At 44.1% G+C, this 26993-nt stretch overlaps 2 protein-coding genes across 2 annotated transcripts in view; one reads left to right on the forward strand and one right to left on the reverse strand.

Moving 5' to 3' along the window:
• Positions 1-271: 271 nt before the first annotated feature.
• Positions 272-26758, forward strand: LOC119163917 (calcium-independent protein kinase C). Its single transcript, XM_037415987.2, has 9 exons — positions 272-993; positions 1954-2005; positions 7799-7964; positions 16152-16183; positions 18456-18538; positions 20685-20817; positions 23124-23227; positions 24843-24891; positions 26566-26758. Exons 1-8 carry the CDS (start codon positions 535-537, stop codon positions 24849-24851), a joined length of 1038 nt encoding a protein of 345 aa, XP_037271884.1. The 5' UTR covers positions 272-534; the 3' UTR covers positions 24852-24891; positions 26566-26758.
• Positions 6586-26993, reverse strand: part of LOC119163915 (luciferin 4-monooxygenase) — a 194826-nt gene continuing 174418 nt past the window's right edge. The window contains exon 12 of the mRNA XM_075872461.1: positions 6586-9041. Within this exon, the coding sequence (XP_075728576.1) occupies positions 8992-9041 (50 nt within the window). The 3' untranslated portion in view covers positions 6586-8991. The remainder of the gene's footprint in view (positions 9042-26993) is intronic.

A 26993-nucleotide genomic window follows, 5' to 3' on the forward strand; every position in this document is an offset into this window, starting at 1 on the left:
ATAGGAGGTACAACTTATAGAAAAGTTGCGCGGCTGCGTCACGAGTTGTGCTTTATTGGCATTGTTGCATGCGTTGTGTGCTCTTTTTATCATTACTTCATCGCATGTAAGCGTTGGACTCGGGAATGAGGCCTTTTATGAAACGAAGCCTAATTAAAGCTGCCTCTGTTGAGATCCGGATGCGTTGGAGGAAAAAAAAAATTCAAACGGTCTGTGACGTCAAGCAAAGAAAGTTGTCTGCACGCCTGTATTGCGGAGGCGATGTTTATGTCGCGTACATCCATGCCTGGCCGTGTAGGGAGAACCAATATTCTCTCTCCTAATGTTTCTTTCCCTCGTTTGCATGACGTCGATTGAGCCAATGAGGCTATGTTGCATGCTGGCGCAACCCTCGCCTTCACACACGTTGAAGAAAGGAGAAACATTCCTTCGTCCATGCCATCGCCGACCAAGCTAGTTTCGCCTTGTTGCTGGGGCGCTCCAAAACAAAACACCTGACTGAGACACGCGCTGTCGCACTTGCTACGCACTGGCATGGCTAAAGTGATGAACTACGGCGCCCTCAGGGCTGTCGGGGATGACAGACCGTCAGAGACGACGAGATCGGCCTCGAAGAAAAAGGGGACCACAGATACGGGCCGGTTTACGGGCAACGTCAAAGTGGAGACGTACGAAGTGACCGATCTGATGGACCCCATCGACCTGCAGGCGGAGGACGTCGTATACACGAGGGACCAAGAGGCGTTGTACTACGTCGCACTCAGCGTAGACGGCATGTTCATCAGCCGTTCGAGCACCAAGACGCCGGGGACGACCGCTTGGAACGATTGTCTCGTGGCCGACGTTCACGGCGCGCGGAGCCTGGCGTTTACCGTGTTTCGCGTGGCGACGACGCGAACGTCTGACGACTTGCCCGTCGCTAAGGGCAGCGTCACCTTCGACGAGCTCGTCCAATCGGCGAGAAGAGCAAGTGTTCCCGATAGCGACGTTAGGGTGAGTGCGATTGTAATAATTCTTGACGGGATCAACGCGCATGAAACACGCACGCAATGCCTATTTGCGTGCATTCTCATCCGCTTTGTCACCGAAGCGTTCTAACAGCTATGCAGTTGCAGTCACAATCAATTGCATGTTTATGACTGCTCGAGTCGGGTGCGTCGCGCGCGCTGGTGGTGTCTCGCATACTGATATATTTTAAAAATGAACAAACAATGTATTCCGCAAGGATACGCCCAGCGGCACTATTGACTGCGGCGCACCAAACGACGAGAGAGAGCAACCGCGACTTTATGTTTCGGTTTTAGGCGCGCACAATTTGACTTTTTATAGTTGCGGTAGAATAGTAATCCCGGATGAGCTTCCAAAGCAAAGGGCGTGAAGCTAAAGCTATATATAGTTCTGGTAACATTATGAGGGGTTCTCGAGCAAAAGCTAATGCTAGCTACAGTAGGAGAAAAGAGCTAGCTGTGTGGGTATAATGCCACATGTGGGAATGTTCAGGAGGGCTTGCTAACTAAATAGATGAAAACGGTAATCACGCATCCGTTGGGTTAAAATATAGGATGATACTAACAGCCTGTACATACACAGCTATGGGATTTCTGTAGTGGTGCTCAGAAAGAGAGTAAAACACCATTAATATTTAATTCTATCTAGGGGGCATCAAACCCGGCCCCCACTTGCTCTTTTTTAGTTTTGGTACATACATATACATGCATACATACACACATATCATTACTATGTCTAAGACACTTCGTCACCTGCACCCAACCAGAAAGTCTTGTTGTTCAGTCTTTGTTGAGTGCTCCTACCCTTCGTCCTCTGTTACAACAGCACAATTGTTTAACTCCTTTTGCTTGAGCATGCAGTGTTGACGTTGTATGCACTGTAGTCTATATTAGTGCCTATAGGTTGCATTTGTGTTTGCAATGGAGAACCTATCACGATTAACAGATTGACCTCAAGCCTGAAGGAAAACTGCACGCTGTCATCAGCCTAGTACGAGGTAGGTCTGCAAAACTCAGCAATTTACTGAATTGTGTTGGCACATAATTTTTTTGTTGTGCTGCTTATTTACTGCTATGTTTGTGCTGCACAGTTTGCTTGGATGCAAGAACACTTGCTCTTAAACTTGAAGAACAGTTGATTAAAACATTTCTTAAAGGTCTGGTGGCACTTATAAACTAGGACAGTTGCCTGTTTCTTTCTCCATTCTTTTATGTTGTTTAGCTCTAGCCCAACTAGCCTAGCAAATTGTTCTTTCCAAAGTTTATTTTTTGACTTTAGAAGTGCTATTGACAATGACAGGGCTGCACTAAACGGGCCCTGCAACTTCTGTTTAGCATGGTCAGAAAACACGTTTAGTCAGTTGTTGAGGCTTTTCAGGTCATGCGAGCCTAACATGATAGTGCAGCATGCGGCCCATAATTTGCCATTAATTCTCAAAGCCCACTAAAAAATAATTTATTCTTCTTTCGACAAACGATGCCATACACCCAAATGACTGCGCGTAAACCTCAAGGCCACTGGCTGATTTGAGTGTCTTCAGCCAGGTAGCTACCGCGGCCACTGCGTGATGCCGCCACGTGTCAACACGCCCACTGACGATTACCATGAAAGTAACTTGACCTGTGCATTCAAAGAAAAAAAGGGAAAAGGGAGTGCTCAATGTTGTGATGCTAGCATGACTTCCTGAAAGTAATTTGACCTGTGCATTCAAAGAAAAAAAAGGGAAAAGAAAGTGCTCAATGTTCTGATGCTAGCATGACTTACCTTGTTCCCTCGTGTCATCCCTCCCTGCTTAGCTTCCAATGCGCTCATTGAGACAAGAAAAGAAAATGTCTAAAGCCTGTGACAAATCCCTCTAACTGGCCTCGTTACGCAATTAATCCTGCTATTGAAGCCATAATTTTTTATTGCGATGCATGATTTGGATGCATGATTTGACATGCAAGCCCAAAGAAACGTGCAAGAAAGTTAGCACATTGGTATCTAATTGTCAGTAAATTTGGTTAATCAGTGCTGACAGGTTAACACATCTGCTTAAGGTGGTCATTAGGAAAAGATTGGTCCCATCATCGTATCTCATTGGCCTTTTTCTTATTTAGCTTGGCCCAAATACAGCTATGTCGCAATCATTGTTGTGGCTATGGCCACATAAACTATATTGTTTGGCATCCATTGTGTTTCAGGTGCTCATTTTAAAAATAATATTTGCACATCCTTTAATTTGGAGTCTACTGCACCGTATGTCTGAGCTCGCGTTCTTCACAAAGAAATAGATTATAAAGTCATTTCTACTTCATTGCATTTGTGCCAAGCTTTCGTCAGTTAAAGAAATAAGAATCGGTAAAGAGTTGTGGATTAATTGTCATGTAGAGGATGCAATACGTATTGGAATTACTTAATGCCGCTATAGAGGAGATGATATATCATGAAATATTTTCAACCACACTTGTGTGCCTGCCAGGCAAGATGGCTAGATGTGGATCGTTTTGGCTAAAATGTGACCTGTGTGACACATGTGGGGTTGGTCCACTGCTGCAACACTGTTCGTAGGCCTGGTGCGTTGACTGGAGTAGTTTGGTTGGGGCTGTAGTGTAATATACTTAGTATAGCTAAGTATTACACCACTGTAATTACACCATTAAGCGATCACATTACCCTGTTAAGTGATCACACCAAGATATAAGTTTGTATTGCTTTTTTGTTTATATATATTTTTGGTAACAAAAGAGGTTGCCCTGGGGCTATGGCAAAAGGCAACATTCAAAGTCGCCTGACTAGGCCCCTAGCACCAGGCAGCACAATCTCACAAGCAGCAGTTTAATACAAAAAGCAAATAGCTTAGAAACTGTAATTCAAAACCTTATACAATTCTATGTTCAACTATACAACAATATCAGGCAAACCATACACAGTTTTTATTCATTTCTGGAACCTGTAGTCAAACTTGATAAGCATAATTATGTGTAATAAAATAACTCCTGTTACACACCAAAAAAATAGCTTTTTTACAGAGATTCAACACAAAAGCACTTTTACAAAAACACACTCGCACACTCTAATAGAGCTACAAAAGAGCAGACAGAAGAACATGGCATTATTGACATTATTGCTCGAATAGAAACTGTTTAACTTTTTTCCGAAAGGCTAGCAAAGAAGAGCAGCTGTGCATCACATCAAGTATAAAAGGGTACATATTTAAAAGAGCTGGTATCTGCCATTGGAGCAGTTGTATGCCGTATCCTGTCATAGTCTGAATTTTTTAAAATGCAGTGCATCTGAGACTATAATGCGGATCAGCGTTAGTGTGTAATGATAAAAATATCTCTGTGTCTGATTTCAAGTTCAGGAAGGTTCTTTTGGCTAGGAGTTGATCATATATGTCTTTAATAGTCAATATGTAGCTATGATACGTCTACCGAAAGGATTCATGGAAATAGACACCAAGAAACTTGCATTCTTAAACTTGTTGTAACACTTTCGATTCAAATAATATGGCATTTTGACGTTGGACCGGTTTATTTATAGAAGAAAAGATAACATACTTAGTTTTTTGTGTATTTAAAAGTAGCTGATTTGCACTTAACCACTGCGATAAATTTTGGAGGTAAATATTAGCATCACGTAAGATGACTGATAGATATTTTGAAGAGATTTTTTTCGGTAAAGAATACTCATGGAAAGGCTTTCTCTATTACCGTAACCGCGCTTCTTATCGCTTACTGCCCTCATTTGTTGCACACAGGATAACAAGGAACCATTTTTTTACTTACTGCTTGATTGTGTTGTCGTCTAGCAGTAGTGCAGAGGTAGTGAAGGTGTGGCTACTATTCATGTTAACCTCAAGTGGTACGGATGTAATGCTGATTCAATCTTCGAATGACACATAACACAGACATTTAAGCCACTGTCTTCGCAATTCCCTCAGCAATCTACAATCTCTCCTGGGATGCTATTTATTGGGAAGTTTGCCTTTGTCATACCGTATATACTCGTGTAAGGGCCGCCCTCGTGTAAGGGCCGCACCCCAACTTTGAAAGCGGATATTTCGAAAAAAAAAAAAAAAACAAAAGTTCAAAATGTCCCGCCAGAAAAGTGTAGTTAGTTCATTTACAGCCAGATGGCGCTGCACGCTTTTCCGCTTTTATTCTACTTCCGCCGACGCGCCGACCACGCTGTTGACAGCGCGCCGCCATATTTGCCTTGTGCGGCCTCTTTGTTGGCATCGTTCCTAGCATCGTGTCGATACGTTGGCAGCGCGACTTCAGATCGGTGTCGTCGGTGTCACTTTGTTGGTTGTAGTGAACCCTGCAGAAGCCAGCGCACGTGACGGACGATGGGCCGGCATCTGAGATCATTCACTGCAGCATTTAAGCTGCAAGTGATTGACTATGCCGAGGAGCACGGGAAGCGGGAAGCTGGACGAAAGTACGACGTCGATGAGAAGCGCGTGCGTTACTGGATGAATCAGAAAGATGCCCTCGCCGCTACTAACAGGAGCCGAAAGGCGTTTCGCGGGAAAAAGTGCAAGTACCCGCAACTCGAAAGCGAGCTCGTCAACTACGTCGTCGACACACGAAGGGACGGCTACGCCGTATCGACTGACATGATACGCGTCAAAGCCCTCAGCATCGCTCGCCACATGGAAATACCCCCGGCACAATTCAAGGCAAGTCGGGGCTGGGCTACGCGGTTTATGAACCGTAACCAGCTTTCTATTCGGCGCCGAACGACGATTTGCCAAAAACTGCCGCGCGAGTACGAAGACCACGTCATTAAGTTTCATCGCTTCGTGAATGCTCGCAGGAGGGAGCATGAATACGACCTGTCCCAAATTGGGAATGCGGACCAGACACCTGTGTGGTTCGATGCACCGGAAAGCACCACAGTGGATTTAAAAGGTGCGAAAAGTGTGTCTGTGCGCACGACTGGTGCAGAACGCCAAAGGTGCACTGTGATGTTGTGCATCACGGCAGACGGCAGGAGGCTTCCGCCGTACGTCGTATTTAAAAGGAAGACTCTCCCAAAAGAGAAGTTCCCTCAGGGAATCGTCGTACGTGCGCAAGAGAAGGGCTGGATGTCCGAGGAACTGGTCGTTGACTGGATTAAGACCGTCTGGGCAAACAGACCTGGAGGGCTGTTACAACGGAAAGCCCTCCTTGTTTTGGACAGCTTTAGGGGCCACTTGACCGACCGCGTCAAGAACCGAGTTGCCGCAACTCGTACGGACTTGGCCGTCATTCCCGGTGGCCTGACGAGTGTGCTGCAGCCGCTCGACGTATGCGTCAACAGACCATTCAAAGTGGAATTTCGCCGATGTTACTCTGAATGGATGGCTGGAGGCGTCCACGAGAAGACCCCTACAGGACGGCTGAAGCGGGCGTCGCTCCAACAGGTGTGTGAATGGATTTTGAATGCGTGGCGTGCCATGTCAGTAGAAGTAGTTGCTAAAAGCTTCAAGGTAACGGGAATTTCGAACTCCATGAACGGCACCGAAGATGACCGTCTCTGGGAAGACGCGGACGCCGAGGCGAGCTCCTCCGAGAACGAGGACAGCGAAATGGAATCCGAATAAAAACATTTCTGGCATGTCATTTGTGACTCTTGCACTCTGCTACTGTTGCATAAACAGTACAGACCTTTGGCCTGTACTGCCTGTACTAAATCGGCCTGATTCGTGTAAGGGCCGCACCTAGCAAAATTTTCGAAAAAAAAGTGCGGCCCTTACACGAGTATATACGGTAGCACGATTTTCCTTAATTATTATCGGTGCTTGGCCTTGTTAGATGGCCTTGTCATATTATCACTGTCACGTTTCGTGCTTTGTCCACTTAGCATTCTGCTGCGTTAAAATACTTGCCGAACTTTCAGCTCACTTATTATGAGCCTGTTTATCATTGCGTGCAGTATCATTGTGATATATATGATTTTCTCTACTGTTGTGCACTCACATATTAATCACTGGTGATGCAATCAACGAATTTTGACCCGAAATAGTATGGACAGCACGTATATCTGTCATGTTTTACCTTATGTGAGATGGGACAGATAAATCAATGACCCACTTGCGATGCACCTGTCACAGCTACATGACTCAACACACGGTGAAATATTAGCATATTATGGTCTCACCAAAATTATACATTTAGTTGAGGACCAATGCACCAACTTTCCTTTATTCTTGTATTTGTTGTTACTCGATAATGTGTTCATTTTTCACTGTTACTTTCTGTGCACACTTGGCACGGTAACATGATTTTGTACTGTTTTACCATATCTGACTTTTTTTTAGTACAGGCAGACCTCGGTATGCCTAATATGAATGCTTCTGATTTTCGGTTATTTTGAGGTAAATGAAAATGGTGTCACCATTTCCACAGTCTAGCAAATACTGTATTTTGTTGCGTATAACTCGTACCCTTGACAACGATTCGTGTAATTAAAAAAAGGAAGTGTTGCTGCAAAGCTAGCATTCTTGCGTAAGCTGTAAAGCACTGCTGTGAAGTCACCTTTGCAGACCGTGATTGGCATTTTTTTTTTAGTTATATTAGCTCCAATTTTCTGAAATGTATTGTGCAGACTATGCATAAGGAAGGGTGTTAATGTGTTAATCACGCTTTTTCGCTTATACGGAAGCTATTTCCATGTCAGATAGGACATCGGCATAGAGAGGGTCTGCTGTAATCTGTGACAGGGAGGAGGTTCCCCGTCATGTTATAGGAGTGCCTTCTACATTTTCAGTCGCTATTTATGTGCCTGTGCTCATAGTGCATGGATAAACAACAACTCGCAGGAGAAAATGGGGCCGAGGAGTACCAGCACGAGTCAAGGGAGCGGCAAGCGCTCATCCAATGCCAGGGCGCTACAAAGGAGAAGGTGCACGAGGTCAACGGCCACAAGTTTGTCGCCACGCTTCTACGGCAGCCCAGCTTCTGTTCCCGTTGCCATGGTTTCATCTGGTGAGAGGCCTGTCACATGTCTAGCGAAAATTGCTATGATTTTCGAACCATTTAAAATGTAGCATTACATTGTGAGGCCGTAAGAAAAGCGCACTTTGTGCTATAATACATGACACTCAATCAAGGGAGCATCTGTGGCATGTCCTCTATTCCATGTCAGCACGGAATCAGACAAATGCAAGTTTGCTCGTAGCGCAAGCATCATAAGCCGGGCGAGCCGTGCTCCTTGCTGGTGATGATTATCGTAATCTGTGATGCCGCACTTCGGCCCTGTGTGCAAGCTGGCGTAAAATTTATCATCTTAAACAAGCCATGGAAGAGCGCGGGCACATGTCTCTATTACAAAAGCATTTACTGTAATACCCCATTCATGAAGTGTCGTCTGACACAGAAAATAGCTTTGTTATATGCAAAAATTCGTTATAAATGTATATTTGTAACACTTGGCAACACTTTGCTCACTTGCAACGTAATTGGCAACAATATTGCTCAATTGGTCATCCTCTTGCTGACTTATGTTGTTGTAACTGAAAATCGTTAGATCTAGGTTCACTTGTGAATTTGATAGGCTTTATTGCGACTTTTACCGGCAGTATTCACTCACTGCTTTATCACAGTGCGAGTTCACAGGTTGTGCCCACATGTTCTGGCGAGCCTCTTGGAGACGCAAAGGACGATAGCTCACAAAGGTGGCTGCACTTTGGTCTCCAAGAGCGTGATATCAGGGCCTTTAATTTTTAAACAAAAGCCTTAGGTGTCTCTTTAAACACAAAATTCGACCGTCGGCACCCCGCGGCGTTAGGGAGGTATGATGTGAAAAGTCGTCATCACGTCACGACATCCACCAAGGAGCGTCACAGATCCCAAAAGTTTGTGACATCTTAATGATGTCACTGTAACCCTGACGTAGCATCACATCATGAGATCATTGAATGGCACTATACATTGGTCAAAGGTGATCCGATGACGGAGGCAATGTAAATCGAAGCGAGGCACCTCCGATCATGGAGGCAGTGCAAAAACCACGTTAGGTGCAGAAAGCTTTCGAAGGGTGCCAGGACAGGATCAGTGCATAGACTGAAAAGAAAAAAAGAAAATGGTGGCTTTCACCTTTGAGCCATTTCAAAGGGGCCCAGCAACACTTTTGTGAGCATGGTCAGGAAACGCTGCCAATCGGCAGTCGAGGCTCCCAAAAATGCGCGGACCAAATATATAGCGCAGCACCTGGCTGTAATTCACAATAAATTCTCAAAGTCTACGACAAATTGTTTCCTCTTGGCTCTCTACATATGATGCTACAAGCTCAGAAATTGCTAGTCACAGCCATTGTATCAGTCATTGAAAGATTTGAGCATCGTGCCCTCGGTCGTTCCCGGAGCTGACATGGCAGGCCACAACTTGTCCAAGTGTGCATTCACAATCACACTGAAAAGCCTGCGTATTCGAAAAAAAACGAGAAAAAGTGCTCGATATCGCAAGGTGTGCGTAACATACTTTATTTGCCCTTGCCATCCCTCCAACTTAGCTTTCAGCGCTTTTGTCTGGGTGAGAGAAGAGAGAATATAATTGCAGTGTGCAACAAAGCTTTGTAGCTCTGCTCGTACTGTACAGATTCTAAACAAAATTTTGAGACGGGGATTTTGTGAGACATTAAGCTCTTTTAGTGAACCCATTCCATGGCTACATAGAAAAATGTTGCAGGGCCTTTGTAAGTGAATGAATAAGGAATGCTGTGTGATTTTTATTCATTCCTCTTCTAAGTGGCTAAAAAAAATTAAGAAAAAGTTGAAGTCAGCTGCTGAGCAGGAAAAGGTTCAGTTAATTAAAGCTACTTGTTAAGAAAAAAATTCAACATAGTGGTGTCATGGTATTGACTTACAAGGGAGTAAAGAACATGTCAGTAACTAAAATTGGAGGTCAGCTACGCACAAACATCTATCTCTGCAATGCATCACATGTAATCAGATTAACATTAGTGTTTTCCGTAAAGCAGATGCTGCTTCAGTTTCTTGTGCTTCACAAAAAGACATAAAGTGCTATTTTGTGTGAATACCAAATTTAAAGCTGGAAGACAGTCATGTTCTGAGGCATTATTTTTAAAAAAATAAAGTATGCAAATGACAGTCATCCTGTTCTTTGTGTTGCTTTTTTCTGGGCATAAGACGCAAGTTAATTTCTTGGTTCTCGACTAGCTTCAACACTAGCTAAGGAGGGAAGATGTTTGAGGTTTGGAATGGGTCCCCTCGATGACTCGAGTGCACGGTGGCAGCACGAAGGAAGAGCCGTAGTCCGGTGAAGAGACGCTTTATTGCAGCCTCAGGCGACTGCCCGAGTCCAAGCCCAAACCTCCACTCTCATTTCACATTCAAACATCCTCTTTTCAACCCTTGGTCAAACAAAGAGTCTTCACAAAAACCAATCACACGTGTGGGCTCGCATTGCCACAACCAATTGCAGAAACACTTTCATAATTGACACTGGATTGGTAAAAACCACATTACCAAATACAACATGCAAAGGGATAGGTTCTCCGCGTGTGACACTCTCCCATGCCAGGCCGTTCTGCCCCAGTCGGCCGACTTCCGTCAATGGCCGTTCTCACGCTCGAGCCCCGTCGGCTCTCTCCTTAAATGTTGCTTCGTAAAAGCGTCCCTAAGAGCGGTCAGTACACCGTTGCGCTCTGTGCGCTTACCAGGTATACATGCGACAGCGAGGCGCCCCGACATCCTAACAACAGCGGGGGAAATTATGGTCGTTTCCCTGCCGTCACTATGTCTCGATCAGCAAAGTGGTCGCGTCCCCGTGTCATTTTCAATGACACGCGTGCCTGCCAACAATGGCTTAAACTCAGACGGTGGCGCCTGACCTGTCTCATGCCAGACGCATTTCCGACTAAGCTTTCCCCTTCTAATCCCGAACGGGGGCGACCTTGACTGCTCTGCTTGGGAACCGTGAGAACAAAGAAGTCTCTTTTCTTTCCCGCGCTCGGGACTTCCGCGTTCGCCTTCGCGGAACCGATCAGCTTCCTTAGTTGACGGGTTGGGAACTGGCTACGCGCTCTACATCAGCAGCATTAATTGCGCTGCACCCCACATGCTGGTAATTGGTGCGTCATACTAACTCCTCCCCCCTCAAGAGTGTTACCGGATACTCGCTGTCCAGTAACGCGATACAAAAACAAGCAAAAAATTGCTCAAAATAAACTCACTCTCAGTGCACACACATGCGTGAACCGATTATTACTTCCATCTAACAGGAGAACTTTCGCGTCCTTCTGCGAAATAGACACAGTGACACATATACATAATGCCCTCAAATAGTCGTCCGACAGAAAGCACTCTCGTAATGCACAACACTGGATAATGCACTTAGGATGAAGTCCACAGCAATAGTCAGTTCGCATTAGCTTGGCACAGGGCACACGCACCGTGCATAGTCCAGCGGCATATTGTCTTTTAAATTCACAACACCACACGGTCATTGTCCCAAAATGGCAGACCCACTCCATGCTCCCTACAGGCCCCGCATAACACACTCAAAGAGAGCGACGGACCCAGCGCTATAGGTATACCTCAGTCTGAATGGATCGCACCAAGACAAAAATTTATAATGAACTTCACAAGTACAACCCTATTTTATCTGCAAAATTATTCCTACATAACACATATAATGCACCTAACAGTTCCACCACTTAGAGGCAGGCTCGCATCTCAACAACACAACAAAAGCTGCCTGGTACAACAAACAAAAACTTCACATCACGTCGGGTCTATTAGTGTTTTCGACCCACTAACATCACGCACAACACGTAAACATCCAATGCAAACTCCTGTACAGTAATTCTATTTACAGAAACTATTCAGTGGCAACATATCATCAATAAAAACAACAAAAACTCAACCATATGAAATACACAAAACATCCTATTGCCACTAAACAGTTGTAATTACTGATTTCAATGATCATCCGATACTCGAAAGAGCCTCAGCAGCCTCTCTCAGAGCGCCCTAATTACGAACAATTTTTGTTTCACATTCGCCTTTCATTCAATTGTAGACACCTCCTGTTGCGACTGGCTCGGCCTCTTACTGAATGATGTGACTGATCGTTCACATTCACCTATCGTTTGAGAGAGGCAACCTGTAATTGCCCTTTTCGATGCGTGCGTGGCGAAATAAAAAGCTTTGCTGGGGTTGGTTGCCGTCAACTTAGAAAACAACGCCAAGCCCTCTACCTCAATCAAACGCTGCCTGTTCCTCTACGTTTCATGGCAGCGTGTTCAAAACTCTCGAACCGCCGTAACCGACTAATAGCCGTCTTCTTACTGAAAGCCTTTCATCATGTCACCACTCTTCGATAACATGCCATACTTAAACACTAAAAAAAAAAGAAAGCGCAAAACTAGTTACTGAAATAACTTCTCTCGCGGCGATTGCATAAAAAAAATTGTTTCAAAACTAAAGAAAGACAACGCAGAACAAAAATACCTTCGAAAAAATTCGGTAGTTACGGTATATCCTTCCAAGAACTTACGGCTTCACTTCACTCTTGAGTCGCACACGTGACGGTCTCATCCTGACAACCTTTCCTTTTGAACAGGGAATACGCCAGTCATAGAGCCCCCTCGTTCTACCACCAAAACCCAACGCTAGTCGATTTTTAACGTGCTTTCTCATTTTCTTTTCTGGGCAGTTACCACCGCAAGAGTTGTTGATCGCTAACACTTCGTCTCGGCGCGACTCTGACACCACAGACTGGCGGGGCTGTTTCCCGTGTAATTTCTCCCTGTGATGCAGTAACCGTCCATCGTTTCCTTTAACATGCGATGCCTCTTTCCCCTGACGCCGCGCATCGGCAAGTGACTCATCGCGTTCCTCTTCCCCGTCGCGATAATTTCCACAAAATGGACCCAGCCGCTTGCTGTCCACATTACATTCCGCAGCGGAATTGCAACTTTTGAACTGCGCTTGCTCTAGAAGTGACGCGAACTTAGTCGTTTGCGGCTCCCTTGCTTGGCCATCTAGTCTCTCCACTGCACACTGCACGGCGTTAGCACTAGGGCTAAAACCTCGAGACAAACGCTTTGGCTCCCTCATTAATGAATACTGCTGTGGTCTAACTTCCCCTCTTACACAGCTGATCTCCCTCTCATTACCCACCTTTAGATCATTCATTGGCTCTTGCCAGTGACAACGAAGACACTTGTAGTCTGTGGGAGTAAGCAGGACGGAAACACTGGTATTCAACTGATCAGTAATCGCGCATCGCAATTTCACCGGCTCAGCAGCGCTCCTTGACGAGGTTGGGAGACTGAGAGGCACATGCAGCAGGCGTGCGGTAACACCATGCCCAAAAGCGTCTGTTAGCCTTATTGTGCCACTACTCTGATCCACAATTTCAGTGGACACTTCATTAGTTCGTACCACAGTGATATCTGCACCCGAGTCAACGTGTGCAAAACAGGGCTTGTTTCGCACGAAAATCTCGATCTGCAGATCCCGCATCAGTGAGTTTTTCACGATCGCAGATTGCCGCGACGGTTTGGCTCGGCTCTCAAATGATCGCTTCCTCTGGGAAGCCACGCATAAAACTTCGGCTGTATTAGCAGCAGTACCACGGGAAAACTCGCAATCCTTATGAAAGTGGCCCCGTTTTCCGCAGCGAAAGCTTGCTCCTGAATTAGGGCTGAAATTAGCACTAGCAAATAGTTTGGCTTGCGGCCCATAATTTGAATTCCAAGGCTCTGCATTGCGATAGCTGCCCTGCCTGCCACTGCCGAGGCTTTCTTCGAAATTGGTGGCTACTTCCGCAATATCCCTGGGCCTCAACCAGCCCTTCACTTCCTGCTGAAGCACGAGTGAGTGGAGCTCACTTGGCATTAACTGCTTGAGTCTATCAGCAATAAGTAACTCCCTAAGATCTTCAAACGACTCCACCTCTCTACTTTTCAAGTAGTACAGAATATAGTCTGCAGGCACGCCGTCACTTGGCTCCGAGACTCGCCTGCTTCTCTTTTGATATCCACAAACATACGGCGGTACTCGCTCGGAGTCATACGCAGCTCCCTCAGCACTCTTAATTTTACATCTGCGTACAGCATTACCCCAGCTTCAGCCTGATTGGCGACGAACAGGCACATCTTGTCGCTTAAAAATGGCAACAGAAGCGTGCCCTGAATTTCCTCAGGTATGCCCAATGCCGCAAAGAGAGTGTCCACATGTTTGAACCAAGCGGGAACCATAAGCTCATTAGTGGGCATAGGTGCTAAGACTGTCTTCAGCTCTTTCGCGTACCGTGCGATACTAGAATGCTGGTTCTGGTTTTCCGACTCCTCTGACAAGGCACGCGATGACTTCACTTTCTCAAGCTCAAGCTTGAGCTCTAACGCTTCTATCTCGAGCTGCAACTCGTGGGTGCGATCCGATTCATTCACAGTGTTACCTTCCATGACACCTCGCTCTGAATTCGCCATCTCCCAGAGTGTGCCTCAACGCAAGTGCATTCAGTTAAAAAAATGGGGGCCCCGAGAGAGCACAAAGCAGGCCTCACCTTGCAGTGATGCGTCGACCGATGCACTTGACAGTTGGAACTGCGTCCGTCTCATCACCAACACTATGTGCGCTGACTACTTCCAATGCAGCAGGTCTTCACCTGATGACCCCTGTCACTGACTCGGTCTGCCACATAGACGGTCCTTGCTGCTCTGCTCCTGAAGCAGCACCCTGCAGTGCCTCTCCGATAAGTCCGTTGCTCAACGATGACGTGTGGCTCTGCTCTCGTTCACTGACGCGCAGTGCTCTTGCACTGCCGAACTCCAGGCTCCAATGTTGACCGGCAGGCTCATACCGAATGTCAATGCTGCTTCTCGCAGCGCAACAGCAGGTCCCGAAGCGGTGAGCGTCTTGTCAGCTTCCCGGACTTCAGCTTCTTCTTCGCAGCGGGTTTTCCACTCCAGGTCGACTGCGCCAGTTAATTTCTTCCTCCTCGACTAGCTTCAACACTAGCTAAGGAGCGAAGATGTTTGAGGTTTAGAATGGGCCCCCTCGATGACTCGAGTGCACGGTGGCAGCGCGAAGGAAAAGACGCTTTATTGCAACCTCAGGTGAATGCCCGAGTCCAAGCCCGAACCTCCGCTCTAATTCACACTTAAACATCCTCTTTTCAACCCTTGGTCGAACAAAGAGTCTTCACAAAAACCAATCACACGTGTGGGCTCGCATTGCCACAACCAATTGCAGAAACACTTTCATAATAGACACTGCATTGGTAAAAACCACGTTACCAAATACAACACACAAAGGGATAGGTTCTCCGCGTGTGACACTCTCTCCCATACCAGGCCGTGCTGTCCCTGTTGGCCGACTTCCGTCAATGTCCGTTCTCACGCTCGAGCCCCGTCGGCTCTCTCATTAAATGTTGCTTCGTAAAAGCGTCCCTAAGAGCGGTGAGTGCACCGTTGCGCTCTGTGCGCTTACCAGGTATACATGCGACAGTGAGGCGCCCCGACATCCTAACAACAGCGGGGGAAGTTATGGTCGTTTCCCTGCCGTCACTATGTCTCGATCAGCAAAGTGGTCGCGCCCCGTGTCATTTTCAATGACACGCGTGCCTGCCAACAATGGCTTAAACTCAGACGGTGGCGCCTGACCTGTCTCATGCCAGACACATTTCCGAGTAAGCTTTCCCCTTCTAATCCCGAACGGGGGCGACCTTGACTGCTCTGCTTGTGAACCGTGAGAACGAAGAAGCCTCTTTTCTTTCCTGCGCTCGGGTCTTCCGCGTTCGCCTTTGCGGAACCGATCAGCTTCCTTAGTTGACGGGTCGGGAACTGGCTACGCGCTCTACATCAGCCGCATTAATTGCGCTGCACCCCACATGCTGGTAATTGGTGCATCATACTAACTACGCAATACAAAGTTTTTTGAATATGACCCACTATGAACAAGTCAAAACCAAGTTTCTGATATTAGATAGCCTTCTCTAGGTATATTTACAGTTCATCGAGGCATCTTTGCTTGTTGATATTGTGGTAACCTGGAATTTTTCTTTCCGGCGTTCATTGAAGGAAGGCTGTATGTAGGTACGTCGTAATGTGTAACAGAGAGGGTTTCTCTATATGTGCTAATTCTGTAGTGTTGTTAATTGTAAATGTTAATTATCCTTTTTTGTCTTGTTTCGGTTTCCCAGGGGCATTGGAAAGCAAGGCTACCAGTGCAAAGGTAAATGATAGCGGGCTTTTTGAAAACCATTGTGTTTTGCTGTTTCGTACCTTCAAACAAGAACTGTTCGTTAATTTATTTTTGGGGGGCATAAGATATACAATGTTGCAATCCGTATCATAATAATAAATGTTCTAGATTCTACCATAACATCTCAGCAAATGAGTTTTGTGCTAGCTTTCCTGGAGGTGATCTGATATGTGGTCACACAACAGAAAAAGGTGCATTGATACGTCAATTCATTTCATCGGTATGCTGAATACACTGAAAGCCACAATGTTTTGCTCCAATGTGTCAACATTCCGCATCATAACATGAGCACCCTATGTGAAAGAACCCTGAAATGGATGAGAGTGGAAAATCTTTTAAAGGAGGCTCTGCAACACTTTTATGAGTAACCCTGATTGTCTTCATAAAGGGAGGTCTTTGCTTCATGAATTGACCTCCCTGGATGTTTTTAGAACATGTCAAGTTCAAGTGAAGTTACAGATTTATCGCAGGCTGTAAACACTTTCCCTCTTCTCTTGTCCTAACGAGTGTGTGGGAAGCTAAGCAGTGAGGAGCGGCGCGGGGTAAAAAAAGCTACATTACGTGCACGTACTGGCTTGAGCACTCTCTTTTGAAGACGACAATCTTCCTTGTCACACTTGGAACATAAGAAAAAAACATTAGGTTTGTCTGTCTGTCTGTCACGCAGTTCAGCCACCCGGCCAAAGTTTAAGCTCTTGTTCAACAGCCAACTTGAACCTGTAGCTGTGTTCACACTTGTGAACACTGTCAATCAAAAAGCAAAGATTATGCACATTTGTGATGCAACATCAGTACATCTCGTTGATCAAGAAATCACTTCCGTCGATGAGCATTGAGTTCTGGCAGTAACGCTCTGCTTTCTTGATTAAATAGGCTGAAAAATCTGAATTTATTATTGGTCTCCCCTATATATGGCTTGCATGGCATGGGTAACAGTAAATTATTTAAGAACATTAGTAGTTTGCTTGTAGCGTGGATTAAGGTAGATTAAAAAAAAATAGACGAGAATATATCTCTGTTACGGATTAGTTGTTTTTCTGCGTTTGTCTGTTCTCTTTGTTTTGCTCACACAGTGTTCTAAGATGTGCTCATTTCTGATTGCCTAACTATACATGGTAGCTGAGTGGTCACGGTTCCTTGTTTGTAGGTTTACGAGAACAGTATTAACAATGGCGTCACCGAACTGTCTGGGCAGTATAAATCTGGTGCACTATGCAAAAGACGCCTACTGCCCTCATCACCCTCTTTATGTTCACTCATTTGTTTCAGAGAAATAGATGGAAAGATTAAACCACATTCTTAAGTTGACTTTTTTATGCATTCAGAAAAGTAGCAGATGAAGTTGCATAGTGGCCCTCTTCAGTGAAATGAAACTGAGGTCAATACTGTCTGAAAGTTTTTAAAGACAAAATGGACATCTATGAAATGGCAGCTGGGACTTTTACATACCTATAAAGACAACTGCGAATATCTGAAGCGAAACTGCACATGCGGCTCTGTTGGCAGCTTAGCAACTGTGCTGTTGTGCTGCTAAGCATAAAAGGCCAGGTTCGATTCCTAGCTGTAGTGGTGAAAATGCTTGTGTTTTTACATTTCAGTGTGCATCAGAGATCATTAGGCAGCCTACATTAATCTAAGGTCACCCATTCCACTATGGCAATCACATTGTTGTCTTGATATGAATAAACTGCTAAAGTTAATTAATTTAGAAGCCTTTCCACAAATTAATGTCATAACTGCATTGTGGTTTCACTTCGCAAAAACTATGAATTTAACTAGTTTAGCAACTTTCCCAGAGTGTCATGCCGGAGATACATTTCTGCTTTTAGTGAGATTGACAACGCCTAATTGAGCTCCTGCTGCGGCTCGTAATACTCCTAGCAGTTTGTTTTTAAGACATGTACTTTCTTATCAATGTAGCCTTTTGTGCATGTTGGTGTGTCATACTGAAGCTTATAGTGCACAAAAAAGTGCACACATGAGAGCTGTGTGTGTGTGTCGTGCCTTTATTTATTTTTTTTTGTATGCTGTCAGCTTCACTACTTTGTTATGTTGTGTCGAATGCATAAGTAGAAAATGCATACTAAATGAAACTATGAGAAATAACGAATATAAAACCTAATATCTGGTGCTCAAGAGGGCACAGTGTCTTCACGGTGCTTTAATTTTTTTACTCAGTTTTTTAGGAAAATATGATCAATGAGTCACTCCACTGCCAGTTTTTTTTTTTTTTTTAACGCAGCCTGCACGTGTGTTGTTCACAAGCGGTGTCACGCGATGGTGATCACCAAATGCACGGGTACGAGTGATAGCACTGACGATGAGGTAAGCCAGCAAGTGAAGGCTGCATAGTGGCACTGCAAAGCTTGTGTCTTTCTTTATCAAATGTTTATAATAACTAGGGGTGTGCGAATATTCTAAATTTTCAATATTGCTCTATTAGTGTTTGCTATTGGAACTTTCTGGAGACTCGCAGAGTCAACATTAGATTGGCAGTAAGCCCTTCAGATTTTAATATGTCTCATCCCATCACATTCTCGAACAGCAACAAACCTGCCTTTCAGGCTTTGCTGCGATCACAAATGCAATTGAAAAATGATAAAGAAAACGCAGGTTCCAAAGTGAAGATTATAGGTGGAGCCGAGCTGGGGTCTTAGTTAATGCTTTTTCACACCTAAAATTCAGGCAAACACTGACTATTCTCATGCATTAAGGCTGTTTCGTGGCTCTTAGCAAACACGATTGCCAATTCCTGATCTACGTGTCTCATATGCTCGCCCTCAGTGTCGTAACCTGGCAAGTAGCCCTTTTAAAAACATGAGAACTGAGCTGTCGCAAAAGTAAACCGGGCACTAGATTGATGAGAAGCTCTTATCAATTTGAAAACAATGCTTACAGCAGTAGAGGTGCTTGCTGAATCAAATTTAGAGAAACGCTAGCTGCATCATGCGGGAGGTTGCATAGTATGCATAAAACTAAGTTAATGTGCAATTGTATTGGTAGTGAACAGTGCTTTGCCATAGGTGATGAGACCCTGAAAGTGGTAAAGGTCTACTTAGGTAGTAACTGCAAAGCCAAACCATGAGAGTGAAATAACTGGAACAGTAAGAATGGGAGGGGGCAGATTTGGCAGGCATTTTCAAATCATGAATGGTAATAAAGGTAGCATATACGGTACAGTAACTCTAGGTGTAGTTACTTGCCTCAAGAGAGCATGCAATGAGCTGTGGAAAAGATGCACAGGTCTGGTGATCCTTTTCCTCGCTCTTTTTGATTCTTTTCCTTACTGTCTTGCTGTTTGTTTTTATCTCTCCTCTGTGTCCATTTCGTTCAATCTTTTAACACGGAAGTGTTTTATGCCAGGGTTCGCCACGGCTCCGCTGATTTATTCCCGTCTCGGATGGGATGCTGTAAAATATGTACTAACAGTCTGCAAAAAAAAAAATCAAGCATGAATCTATTCCGCAGAGTTGAACCAGCTCGCAGTACTGACCACTACACCATGGAACTTATGTTCTCAGGCACGCCGATGGCGAGCCATTCATATACACTATGCATCGTTTGGGGGTCCTCAGAGCTCCTAAACTCGAGCGTGTTTTCGTTATCAGTTGCAAGATGGTGCGATGGGCTCTCATTGGGCACACTCTAAAGGTCGTCTCCTCCACGAAGTGCCGCCTTCACTGAGTGTGGTCTCTCTTTCACGTGCGCTCATCATATTTGTAATTCGGCAGAGGACGAAGGTCACTTCGCTCGCTGCCATGGCAACATTTACGAAAGGAGCGCGCTGCTAACACACGACACAGATAGAATTGTGACGGTTGTTTACGCTTGTGCTGTGTATACTTGTGCGCTTGTTTCATGTGTCTTTCTTTTTGTTTGAACAGCACGCTTTAGGAGCCGAGCTGTGGCAGATGTTAGTCCATGCTCGTACTGTGTATGCTATTTGTGTGCATGCTGTGTGCTTCAAGTGTGCGCTGCAAGTTTCGAGCTGCTTGCCGTTCCTAACGTGACTTTGCAATTTGTTGCTGTTGCTGAAACAACACACAATAAATCGCTCGGATATCCTTGTGAAGACGCGTTTTACTTTTGTGTTGTACCGATTGTTATATAAAGGGAACAGCCCCGTTTTTTTCTATTTCTTTCTGAATCTTTTTATTTTATCGACCTTTGTTTTCTTTCTTCCTCTCTATATCATCCTACCTCTTTCTATTTCTCTCTGTACCCGTTTTCTCGCCCATCAGAGTTATTGCATCTCACGTCGGACGAATTGGCACACATGCTCTGGAAGCAAAGCAGAAGACAAAGAAGAAGACAAAAAGAGCTGTGCTGGTTTTTGACGATGATAGTTTTTTGTTATCTCTCCAAAGCATAACTCAGCAGCTCTGTTCTGAAAAAGGATCCTTAAAGCCGGCTGATTCTAAGACTGGAATGCCCGTTTCGGAAAGGCTAAAATTGCGTCTGTGTGCTGCAGTTGGCTGCCAGAAGCGAGCTCAATGCCAACAACCCACACCAGTTTGCGGTGCGGACCTACAGGCGGCCAACCTTCTGCGACCACTGCGGGACAATCCTGACTGGCCTGACTGAGCAAGGAGTGCACTGCAAAGGTAGCTTAAACTGTATGATTAGCAGTAGGCCATGTAGGGCCAATTGTAATTCAAAAGACGTGGCACAAGGTTGAAATCGAGAAGAACCAGGAAGAGACCGAAGAAACGCCTGGTGTTCTCTCGGTCTCGTCTTGGTTCTTCTCGATTTTCAACCTTGCACCACGTCTTTCGAGTAATAAGCTGTATGCATCATCACATGCCTGAGGAATCATTAAACAGGGAATGCCTCTGGAGAAAACATTTTTACAAGGAGGTGTCTTCGTCAGGGCAGCAAGATGACTTGTCACAACATTGGATGTAGCGACATTTTTTGTTTAATTCATAATTGATAGGTCTGGTAACATGTATTATGATGCATTTTTTACTTTTGCAATCAGAAATCTTAAAGTACGACCTGTTAAGGGAACCTCCTAACGAAAAGTTGGCACTGGATCATTAGATCGATCAGAAAACAGTGGTGAATTAGCAGTAAAGTAAAAAGTTGGGCAATTTAAGGAGTAATGACAGGTTGTTTAAAACAAAGAGCTCAAAAGAACACATTATAGTGGTAAACTATATAATAAACATTTCTCATTTCTTCGAACCTTCAATTTTTTCATTACTTATGCCTCGTTTTCATTCCATGCTTGTCATTTGCCTCTATGTTTATTGCGGTTTCTTTTCCTTGTTATCAGTAAAGAGATATCGTACATGAAGCTGGGTTTTCTCAAAGCAAAACAGATTGGCTTCACTAATGCAATGCATTTACTAGGCTTGCGTGAATATTACTATTTGGTTCAAAGTGAATTAAGTTGAAGTGAACGGCAATTAGTATAAAAGGATCTTAGAGTGAATTAGTATAGGTGTGAAATTCGAGTAGCTTTAGGGTGCGCATTATAAACGCCAAAATATGTTACATTTTAAACTTTTCCACTCATAGTTCATGTGAGCCCGTGCTTAAAGGAAAACTTTAAAGGAAAAAATCGGGCTGGAGGTAATGTACACGTTTAACTCATTTAACACTTATATTATTCTTATTCTTTGCAGTTGTGAAGATTTCCCCAGAATAGGCAGTTCTGAAGTTCAGGTTTGAAGTTTATTGTGACATCATGAAAATACTAGTGAAATGGTTCATAAGTATTACAGTAGGAGGCCCTGAAGTAAACACTTTCAGGGAAACCTCTCAGTGATAATGTATTGATTGAATGCAGGGCAGGCAAATGGCAAACAAAAGAACAGCATTATAGAAACACTAAATTAAAAAATAATAAGAATAAAAAAGCATACAAACGTCATGCAGCAAAGCAGACTCTTGCTGGAGTGAAACCACCCATTCAAAAAATACTTCAGTACTCGTCTGAACATTCAAAATGCACAAATGTACGTACAACTCTAATATTTAGTAGTGAAAATAAATGCTATAGCAGCCTATATATGATGGGCTACCTGAAGGTAACAGTACTGGCACTGTGTAGGGTGAAGCCACTGTAGTACGCAATTCTTACTCCAGGCGAGCATCATGGCACCGTTCTTGAGTTCATCGCATCTGGCATTTTCGCCCAGGAAGCTCTTGTCAGTGTACAGTGATTTTTTCATAACAACAGCCTCGTGCAGCCACCACTTTTTGCAATGGCTGCTTTAAGAGGGAACACGGCTTTGGAAAGCCAACTTTCTTAAAGCGTGACAAATGTTCGTGAAAATTGGCACGAATATTCAGCATGTCTTTCTAAAGCCTCGTTATAAGTTGCAGATAAGTGTCCTTAGAGCACTTATTAAACTAATTTTGTACTTTTTGCATTCATTACCACATTGTGCGATGCCCGAAAAGTCTTTAAAGAATGTGCCAGAAGGCTAGATGAATATTTGCTGCTCAGCTGAATGCACGCTGAGTATTGTGACATGCACGTTTCTTTTTTCTTTTTTTTTTTCAACATAGCATTCTTGCATCGCACTTCTTGCTACCTTAGGCACACTTCAGGGATGAACAACTAGTCTCATCATAAATTCATAAAGAGTCAAATTATGAGATAAAGAACATCACAACTTAAATTGTAGCCTAAAGAACGTAACAAAAGAAAAAGCACAGACAAGATAGGCCAAGTGCTTGCAAAAGAAATGGCTGCACGAACTCGGCAGGCATGCAAAAAGACACTTAAAAAAATGGCTCAAATAGTTTCACCGAATCTTCACTTATCTAAAATGCACCAGGATTGTACTACAGCGCTAAGGTAATCAGTGATGCCCTCACTTTATTGCTTTAGAGAAACACAGAGGTATAGTCTTGGTGTGAACTGCAGTGATACGGTATGTTTTCTTTATGTATGCAGCATGCCGCCTGAATGTGCACAAGCGATGCCAAAGGAACGTTGCCGATAACTGCGGATATGCAACCATGTTTAGTGATGTGACTATCTCTGGTAGCAAACACAAGGTGAGACAGGTGGCTTCTCTCTTATATTATTCTTATTCTTTTTAGATGTGAAGAAGCTCTTTGACTAGCCTGTGTAACACTGTCCATCCGTGCATCCGTACAAACGCACTGCAGCGTGTTCTCCTCGGCGCTGGTATTGAAGCTGTGCCTAGCAGGTCACACCGCACTGCGCATTGACGTTAGCTTCTCTCGCAGTGCGCACTGACGTCACTCCCTCCATCGTCTGTCGCACTCTTGCCGCAGCTGCCCTGTTGTGTGTTCGCCCGCAACATTTGCCGCGACCGCCGCTCGCTCCACCTCTGACTTGTCAATTCACACGCAATAAACCTGGTGCACGCCTAACGTTCGCGTCAAAACATGTCTGTACGTGTCCAAGACCCGTGTCCACTCTGAAGAAATGACAAGACCTATGCCAGCCATCGCTTAAAATGAATTTCGCAGTGCTCACTACAGCACCCACGTTAGTGCTGTGTAACCCGTGACGCCACCCGTGCGCAACACTGCTGCTTTGCATAGCATCAGGGTTCTCTTTGGGAATATAGTGTAAATTTTAATGTCGTCAATGGTACTTGTGGGCTGACTTCTCTTGATCATCATCATTATTACTCTCGTTTTACTATAGGTCGATGTACAAAGTTAACCTTTATGTTTTTCTTGAGAGTCAGCACTGGAAGATTAAGATAACCACCTTTACAGATGAGATCTATCCAGGAGGACACAAAGTGTGACAGTAATTATCCCCGTCAGCTGCCCAAATAAATAATATGGAATAAATAACATTTTAGTGACAGCAGAAAGTGGCCATGTTTATTGATACGTTTGAGGCAGTTGTGTTTCCTTGCAGTTACACTTGAAAGGATTCTTCGAGCATATTGGCGCTTTGGAATTTCCCACTGCAAAGTTTAATTGTGGTTTACATAAGTGTGGCACGCTAAATAGTCAGCACTGTCTCTAAGTTCTATGTGATTGTGCAGGCAATTGCATGCATATGATGATACAAGGGAAACCCTGAAAGGAGTGTTTTCTTGTGTACATTTTTTACTCTAATTACACCAAGATTATCGTTATTACGCTTGCTCTTGAGAGTTGCTATGCACAGGGTTTTTTCACCTGCACATCTATACACTCAAACCTCGATATAATGAACCCGAACATACCGAAATGTCGGCTATAATGAAGTAAATGAAGAATAGTTTCAATAAAGATAATGTTAGGAATATGCTTTTACAACGAATTTTCGCATATAACAAACTTAATTTTGTGCAAGATGCAGTTTTGTTATAAGGAGCTTTGAGTGTACATAGAATATTAAGTAACTTTGGTTCATCATTTTTGATTCATCTATACATTATCAATAATTTTAAAAAGGGTCAAAAAGGGTAATTTCAAAAAGGGTAATTTTAAAAAGGGTCAAAGGGTCAATGCTCTAAATGCGTTTCTTCCAGTAAGTAGGTGTTCCTTCCAGCTATAAATTAAGACTTTATGCGTGCAAATTAAAACTTTATGCATGCTTTTGCTAGAAATACTAAGGTTAGTTTTACATTATCTGTATGTGTCATTATTCATAGAAATCTTGGTACATCTTTTTTGCACCCTATCCGACTTCCATATGTAGATTTTGTAATTTGTGACCGCACCTGAACAACACAAGCAAACAAAAAAAGGTATGCACATGTCATATTTTATTCCAGTTCTTTTTTTAACATAGAAAGAGGCATAGCTTTCCAATTTTTTCAGGGTTGTGCAAAATGAACAATCAGTATTTTAAGGAAGGCACGAAAAACAGATCATTGTTGTCACAGAAAGTTTCTTTGAACCAGTATGACTAAAATGCTCAAATAGACTGGAATTTGTGACGTAGCACTGATGTTCATATGCCAATGAGTTTGAAGTGCTTACTTATAACATAGAACTTTAACCATCATTTCCTCTTTTGTAATGGATCTATGATGGCAAAATTAATCATGATTGAGTTCTAAAACAATGATTCATCGCTCCAAAGGCTACCCCGCTGCGGTGGTCTAGTGGCTAAGGTACTCTGCTGCTGACGCGCAGGTTGCGTGATCGAATCCCGGCTGCGGCGGCTGCATTTTCGATTGAGGCGAAAATGCTGCCGGCCCATGTGCTGAGATTTTGGTGCACGCTAACGAACCCCAGGGGGTCGAAATTTCCGGAGCCCTTCACTGTGGCATCTCTCACAATCATATAGTGGTTTCGGGACGTTAAACCCCACATATTACTTCAAAGGGATACAATTCATTGGTCTAGTGCCTCTTTAAAAATACCAATGGGCTCAAAATTAATCCACAACTATTCATGCCTCATGAACCATTTGTCTGATAGGGACATCAATATGTCACAGTTAAGATTATCCTTTGATATCTATGCTTCGAAATGCTGATAAGAGTGCAAATTTATCTGCCCACTCTAGCCAGCTGGTCTGTACAGGAATAAATGGAAAGGGAGAAAAAGAGTGATGAAGATGATAATAGGAACAGGAGGGGATGCGTATGTATGATAACAACGTAATGCAGTGGTATTCTTAAAGTCTACTGTTTAGTCCAGTACTCTTTGGAAAGTCGACAAATGCCCTTGTACCAGTCGCTGTTGCTGTCTTAGCAGACATTGTGGACAATAGGCTAGTTTGACTAAAAGCTTTTATGGTGACGCCTGCAAATTTTGAAGCCTGCATCTTCAATTGGGACGTGTGTGGAGAGAAGTTGCGCCATGTGGTAAAGGTTGATCCACATGGCAGTACTCACAGCTCGGGCTGACCGCATGTCCAGTAAGGTGTATGTAGAGTCGAGTGAATGTGCAGTAAAATTCAGTGTAGCAAACGTTGTGGCTTAGGTTTATTTTGGCCAGTAGGCGGAATATCACGTGAGGGTCTGTCTCCTCAAACACCTGTACCGATGTTCTGGTTTAGACCAGTAAGGTGTGCATTCTCATAGAAGCAATTGATCTCAACAAAGCGTTCACGGGACTTCACGAGTATGAAATCTGTACTTGAACTGCGCCGTTATCCGCAGTGGCATTTGCTCCAGCATCAGCAAGCTCATTGCCTGCCAAGCCGCGGTGTCTGTGCATCCATTTTAGGGGAATCGTGGGACCATAGCGTTGCATGACATTGAATGTCCGTATGATTTCGAGAACCAGTATGTAATTTAGTCCTCTCCTTGAGCAACGATCGAGTGCTTGCAATGTGGGTTTTGCATCAGAAGTCTTGATGTTGTCATCATATGATATAACAAAGTTTGATTACGAGAGAAGGATTTTGCATTACTGAGTTTTTCACCTGCTCCCCCCCCCCCCCCCCAACCCCCTTTTCATTTTTGCAGCATTGAACTGAAGCTGTTGACCATTTCGGATCGCTCAAATATGTGACACCGTCCAATTATTGAACTTTTCTTTGCACCAGGAAAGACAAGGACGGAATAATTTGACACTACAGGTAGCAGCAGGCATTGTTTGCCACATTTTAACAGCAAAAAATAAAGGGGTCTAAGGAGCCCATTGTTTTGTTACCTACAATTGTATGAACAGACATGCTTGTGTGCACTTTCTGTGTGATCTATGCAAATTTTAGAGCAACAGCCTGTACAGGCCTTGATCCCTGAGTTTGAACTTTAGACAGCTAATTTTATTATCAGCTGGGCAGCTTTATTTCTGAAAAACTCCTTTTTAGCCTCATGCTACGAACATGTGGACGACAGTTTTGCCCCTCCATAAGCATACAACGATATGTGATCAGGTGTGATGTGGTACG

The sequence above is a fragment of the Rhipicephalus microplus genome, chromosome 8, assembly GCF_043290135.1.
Source record: "Rhipicephalus microplus isolate Deutch F79 chromosome 8, USDA_Rmic, whole genome shotgun sequence".
Classification (NCBI taxonomy): Eukaryota; Metazoa; Arthropoda; class Arachnida; order Ixodida; family Ixodidae; genus Rhipicephalus; species Rhipicephalus microplus.